The sequence below is a fragment of the Ascaphus truei genome, chromosome 7, assembly GCF_040206685.1.
Source record: "Ascaphus truei isolate aAscTru1 chromosome 7, aAscTru1.hap1, whole genome shotgun sequence".
NCBI classification, from domain to species: Eukaryota; Metazoa; Chordata; class Amphibia; order Anura; family Ascaphidae; genus Ascaphus; species Ascaphus truei.
Window position 1 is genome coordinate 85,071,579 of NC_134489.1, and position 7,117 is coordinate 85,078,695.

Here is a 7,117-nt window from a genome sequence, read left to right on the forward strand (position 1 = left end):
GGTTTATCAGTTGGAGGACACAGAAGCAATAAAAAAAGGGTTTGAACTGTGAAAAAATGATCTTCTAATATCGAGACATTCATTTCGTCTTTGTCCACAAATACAGTAGATATCTGGATTAAATTGGACCGATAAGTGGTCCTCTTTTAACCTGATTTTAAGGTGAGTATTAAAAGAAGACACAAAGAAAAACAGAGAGGGCGCACTAAGTATAGGCAATATAAATTTATATCATAAAAATATTCCACTAATGTAGATAACAAGTTACAATAATTAAACAATATAAAGAAAAATTAACTTACAATCTAGCTAAAAGGCTGCTGAGGTATAACAGGGAGATCCGGAGGTGGGATCCAAAGGAGTAGATGTAAAGCGGGTCCGGACCGATGCCCCGTTGGTTGCGTTCTCCTGCCTCCACCGGTACACCTCTCAGCTGGTGGACGCTCCACAGCAGCCCCTTGTGACCTCTGCGCGTTTCGTACAACGTACTTCATCAGTACTTCGAAGTTTCATTATTGTAACTGTTGTTATCCACATTAGTGGAATATTTTTATGATATAAATTTATATTGCCTATACTTAGTATACTCTCTGTATAGAGGGAGTAAGTGTATTCAAAAACAATACTGTGCCTTAACAGATGTATGTCCGTGGAACTAGTATTTCCTCTCTCTTTATTCCGTCTGGCACTTGTAGAAGTATTGTCCAGATGGGTCACGAATCTGACCTCCCCTGTGCTCATTCTAGCACTAGTAATGGAGTCCGGTCTGATGAATCGGCATCTTCTCGTACCTGTCGGTACACTGCTGTGCAGATGGGAGCCACACTCAGACCGTGTTATAAGCGGATCTGCGTTGTAGCGGATCGCGCGGGTTGAGCTGTATATACACTTTTTCTATGTCTCTTTTGTTTGTTTTTTTTATAAAGAATTAATGAGCCATCCCCATTTTTGGAAGAATTTTTTGGTCTTGTGTTCTTTTTTTTGAAGCTCGCATCTATTTTATCAATGGTCATCAGTTTAAACAGATAGGATTTAACTAGGTCTAATGTTGGAGGTGATGGGGATTTCCACTGCAGAAGGATTGCTTTTCTGACTGCTAGCAGCACCATTTCAGAAGCTATTACTGATTTAGTTGTGTTACCTTCTTCATCCAACCATGGTTCTATGTTGGCAAATAACAATACCATTGGGCTCTTGTGTTTTTAAGTATTTTTGTTATATAGTTCATAATTTCACCCCAAAAATTAGGCCACATTACCACAGGCAATGTTTAAAATCTGCCCTCATCGTTTGACACTTTGGGCATTGACTGAGGGTTCCCATTAATGGATGGGTATTTTTATTGAATTTAATATGTGCCCTGTGCGTTATTTTAAATTGCACTTGTCTCTGATGGTGTTAATTTATGCACATTTGATAATCCAGCTAAGAGTTCATTTATATCGTATATTTCTGGAAAGTCTTTCTGCCATGATGTTTAAGTGTTCTGTAATATTCGCGTGTATTCATCTTCCATCACTAGGTTGTACATTTCTGAAATAGTATATTTGTGTTCTCTTGTATGGTCAAAGTAGTCATAAAACCTATTGTTTTATAATATATACTTTTTATATTTTGGTAATTGGATATAGGAGAACAAGAGAGTTTGTGGTAACTCTTTTTTCATGCTTAGTTCGTGGATGTTTGCTTTTCTCTATCTATTAAGTGATCTAGAGTAGACAATGTATCCCTTTTGTCTCCAAGATTTTTAATGTTTTTTTGATCTTTTCCCTGGGGGTGAATTTTGAGTTTTCCTAGAGGGGCAAATACCTTGATATATCATGAGATAACCCAATTTTTTTTCTTTCCCTTCAGACTATTATGGTGTCTCTTACTATCACTGAGTGTTTTATGTGTGATGGTACCCTATTTCATATGTAAAAATCCCTTTCAAATAGAATGGTTTTACCAATTGTTTTTCTAAGACGTTGGATGAGTAATCGTTTTTCCCCAGGAACCAATCTCCTATGTGTCAAAGAAGACATGTGAGATTGTAATCCTGCAGGTCTGGTAGGTTAATGGCCCCAGATCTTTGGGTAGGCATAGTTTTCTCAGTGCTATTCTGCTTTTATTTGACTTCCATATAAAGTTTGTCAGCTGTGTTTAATTCTTTTACGTCTTCGTGTTGTATCAGCATTGGTAGGGTCTGCATGAGGTATAATAGTCTTGCAAATGACACCATCTTTACCACACGTCCTCTGCCAAACTAGGATAGTGGAAGATCCATCTATTTCTCTAATTCGTCTATAATCTTTTTTTTTTATAATGGGTCTGAAGTTATTATAATATAGTTTTCCCAAATCTGGATCAAAAATTATTCCAAAGTAGTTTAGGGGTTTGGTCATGATTGGGAGAGGTATTTTCTTTATTACTCTAATGTTTTCTGGTTTGACGATGTACATAAGTTCTGTTTTTGTTAAGTTAAGTTTATTTTGAACCCAGCATATGATCCGAATTTCTCAATTGTTTCTAGTATTGCCGGTAGGCTTTTGTTGTCTGGTTATGAAATAAACATTAACATTTAATCTGCAAACATTGTCAGCTTCAATTCCACTGACCCAACCTCTATCCCTTGGAATTCCTTCTTCTGTCTAGGGCAGGGGGGCACAAACTTTTCTGCTTGCACCCCCTGTCTGCTCTCCCACCCCTGCTTGTGCCCTCCCATCTAACGTCCCAATGGCATGGTGGTGTCATATTACGTTGCGTTGCCGCAGCCATTTAACCCTGCATTGTCATTTGACGCTGTGTTGTCATGGCAACGCGTCACTGAAGAGGCGGCTGGGACCAGGTAAGAGAGACTTACAGAGGCCTGGTGCCTCCCACGGTATTTCATTTAAATGCTTCGGGGAAGAGCGCGAGGCCTCTGTAAGTGCTGCGCCCCCCAGTTTGCGCACCCCTAGTCTAGGGCAGGGGAGCCAAACTTTTCCTACATTTGCCCCCCTTTCTCCTCCACTCCAGCCTGTAACCCCGATCGTGATCCTCTGCCACCTGCCCTAACCCCAGCCTGTTATCCTGATCTTGCAAGTATCACAAACAGATCTGTTGCTGTATTCCAAAAAGCAGACTGTCTATTATTCTGAAAGCTGTAACAATAATGTGTTACACTTCGTAACATAATCTTACATATTAGCTGCAGCATTTCACAGACTGCAGCACAAGGTTAGAAGTCGGCCATTTTGTAGGAGCACAATCAGAAATGTTACAGATTTATAACAGGAGCACCAAACAATTGCCAGCGTAGATAAAAATGTAGAATTATACATTGTCACATGCTTTATATATAAAAATAAGGAAGAAAAGGTGGAATGTAGTAAGTCCACTTGAATTCCTTTTTGCTAGGAAATATTCTTATATGCGGATTATGTCATGCTACATGTTCACTCCCATTTACTTCTCAACAAAAAGTTCCTATGATCCTGTGTTTCAGACGATGCAGAATGATCACATTACAGAATGTATTGCTTTGTTTTAGACAGCATTTCTGTTCATTTTAGTTCAATGAAATCATGAATAAATGAATATGTAGTTGAAAAAGCAACATTTACTCACAATAGCATTTGCAAGAAATGCTATCTTTTGGAATTCTTGTTTTGTATTAATGGTCATGCAGGTTCCGGCACTTTGTCACTCGTTCTTTTTTTGCCTCCTTCAACAGATACACAAGTACAAAGCAGAAAAACAACAAGCCTGGGAAGAACTAGAAAGGAGTGATCTGCTGCGCCTAGAGCAGTTGAAGAAAATAATGACTCAACAAGCCCAGAAAGACAAAGAAAGGTAACCACTATATTGGGCAAAAAGAAACAAAACATTTTTTTTTAATGTAAAATATGGTACTACAATTTGGTTCTCAATCAGTCATACCGCCAAATATACACACATCAAGACCTCATTAAACACTCCTAGAGAAAACATTTAAGTTGCCACCAACAGACTTCTGAAATGCACACATATCCTTAAACACATCCACACAGAGAAACGACAACTTCCAGCTTTTAATATTATGTATTGAGATACGAAACAATACTGGGAGTGTTTTAAATAACTTGCAAGATTAATATTGAATTTGTATACTCCGTCTCCAAGAAGCATTAAACAAATTGTGCTTCAAAGAGGGGAAATATTTTTGTAAAAATTGGTTAGGTTCTCTGTATTCTGCACACACATCATTTTATGTAAGACCCAGTTGTCCTACTCCTGTGATGGTATCAAACATGGAAGAATTTCTGTAAATAAATCCACTGTTATTCATGAACATCCATTGGGCGAATCAAAACAATGATCAGTTATCAGAAGTCTAGAATTGGCTATGTACTGAGACATTCAAGATAAGATAATGCGTCAAGGATTTCCATTTATTAAATGTACTTTCTGCTTCTGCATTTGTTTGAGCAACAATGATATAACGACACAGGGACTTGCAGAACTAAATGGAGAAGCAGACACTTCAACATTTGTTCTTAAATAGATTTTTTCTGAAACATATTTTTTTAACAGAAGCGCGTCATGGTGGTTTTAAATAATTATATAGAGTACAAAAGACAAAGTTTGCATGGTAAATATGATGTTCTCAGTGTACAGAATTAACATGCTTGGACCAATATTGATCCCCCTAAGCCACTATTCAAAATTATGTGAAGCTGCTTCCCCAAGCTGGAGACGTGAACATGTCTCCAAATGAATAGGACTAATCATTTTTCCAGCATGAGGTAGCAGCTAAACTCATTGAATAAGGGTCTTATAGGGAAATTCTGTGATGATTTGTTTCCTTAGAGTTGTTTACAGACAGCAGACATTGGAGAAACGTCTTTTAGAAAGAAAAGAAATAGCTCATCAGGAGGAACAAGAGGAAGAATCAAGACAGCGAAGGCTTGAAGCCCTGCGCCAACAGGTATTTTTTTGTTGAGCAATGTGTCTTTTATCACAATGTTTATCACTCCGATCATGGACTTGTCACAAATAAGTATTTTTTTACAGTACATGTACATTAAATCTACTATTCATTAGCATTCAAAATGCAATCCTTTCAATATTTTGGGCATGCTTTTAATCTGTTAAGAGGCACGTCATTAAATAACGGTTTTCTGGCATGCCCGTTTACATTTTTCTTAGACGCATAATGTACAGGTAGGGAGGGGATGTTTAATCTTTCCACAGATTTCTTAATCAGTGTTATATATTGGTTAATAACTTCAATTTCAGGACGTTATATTATATTAAGTTACATTGTATCTTCCATTTGTTGCAAGTTCTTCTGCAATTCTTTGTTTGTACAGGTTGCTATTATAGCTGAATTTGATCCGGTCAGAATGATGGGTGACACAAAAGCATCTAGAGCTCGAATTGGCATTGGAATAGAAGAAGAATTTTTTCTTCAAAAACCACTTTTTGAATTGCATACATACAGTGATCAACAGGTACATATTTACTATGAATGACTTCTATATAATATATTTGGTATCATTTATGACACTTGACTACTGGTTTATATGCTACTAGAGGTGTGGAAGTTCTAATTTAAACTCCATCACTCCCTTATTTTTACCACCAAAGTATACATATTTTAGAGACAAAACTGAAAGCTGTACATGCTTGAATCTTAATTCCACCCTTAGCTGGAATACATCTGGACAATCAATATAGATGCTGATAATAATTTTGTACATTAATTAATTTGGATTTATGAATCGTAACACACCATCTATATATAATCCAAGACTATTGATTGTATGTTCATTAACCCAATTGTAGGCTGCTAAAGATCACTAATTATTGGAAAATATTGACAGTCAGGAAGCTTAGAATGGTGGCCCTCTGTTGGATTTTAGGTCAAGACGAATAGAATGTGCCTGGGCTTTTAATATCTGGGGATACATTTTATATGGGATTTACTGTGAAAAGTGCTTATCCAAAGAGAATGTTTAGAACAGGAAAGCTACTTCTTTGTTTCCCACTTCCACAGCTCAAAGTAACGATGCAGTAAGGCTGTGTCCATGCTGCCGCTGACTGCGCTTGGCACTTAGCACAATTAATTTTAATCTGTCTGGCCACGCTCACGCGGCGCGCATGCTCGTACCCGTGCATGTACGCTCACGGGCGCTAGGCGCCTAGACAGATAGAATTGTGTTTGAGGCGCACTGAAGGGTCACATGACCTCCTCAGCCAATCAGCGCCAGTCACTGCTCGGCCACGGCCCCCCCGCTCACGCTTACCAAAAAAGTTGACGAACAGCCGAAAGCTCATGCTTGGAGAGTTGGTGACGTCACCACTCCCAAGCATGAGCGCGGTCAGGGGCACGGGGGACGCAGCCCAAGTCATAATGTTGGGTACTTTAACACTTCTGTTGCCACTCAGATTGTCATTTATATTCATATAAAACATTCAGCCGAGTTGGTTTATTTGATAGAAAATGTAATCGTTTATTATTTGACTTACAACAGATCATCTCCGACCACAGAGTCCGAATAGAGATGGCACTCCGAGAGGCTGGACTTCATAAGACACTTTATGCTAAGGAAGTTTTACCAAAAATCTTGCCACCAAAACCTCCGAGAAGGGATATGAAGTCCACTGTTTTCACAAAATAGGATATTCAGCACACAGGCATAATTTCTGTTATAAGTTTTTTTGTATAACACATTTTATTTGATTACCTTTTTCATGATTAAAATATTTTTCTTTTTTCAGAGAGGTGTTATAAAGATGAGTGTTTTCACTTTCTTACTGCTAACTTCAATGCATCTTTTTATTCTTTATACCAGTGGTTTTCCATGAGCATGTCCAAAGGGTTCCGCAAGCTTTTTCACACATCGCATGTTAATGAGGCCCGTGACATCACACCTTAGGACGATAGTTATCTTGCCATGGGCTTTATTGGACTGAAGATGTGAACAGTCCCCTACCCGAATGCATTGTTTGTGGGGCAAAGCTCTCAAATAATGCCATGGCGCTAGCCAAGCTGAAGTGGTGCTTTTCTACTAAACATAGCTACTTAGAAGGTAAAAACGTGGCCTATTTTAAGAGGCTTTTGAGCTTGCAAAAAAGGATAGCTTCAAATTTTGAAAACATAGTAAAAATAAGT

General features: G+C 38.1%; 1 protein-coding gene across 10 annotated transcripts in view; it reads left to right on the plus strand.

Annotated features, from left to right (window-relative positions):
- The window catches only part of CCDC148 (coiled-coil domain containing 148), a 135,376-nt gene extending 128,652 nt beyond the window's left edge, over nt 1-6,724 (plus strand). For all 10 annotated transcript variants that reach the window (XM_075609329.1, XM_075609334.1, XM_075609335.1 and 7 more), the window contains 4 exons: nt 3,695-3,813; nt 4,810-4,927; nt 5,313-5,453; nt 6,477-6,724. In XM_075609329.1, the coding sequence (XP_075465444.1) occupies nt 3,695-3,813; nt 4,810-4,927; nt 5,313-5,453; nt 6,477-6,623 (525 nt within the window). In that variant the 3' untranslated portion in view covers nt 6,624-6,724. The remainder of the gene's footprint in view (nt 1-3,694; nt 3,814-4,809; nt 4,928-5,312; nt 5,454-6,476) is intronic.
- Nucleotides 6,725-7,117: the final 393 nt, after the last annotated feature.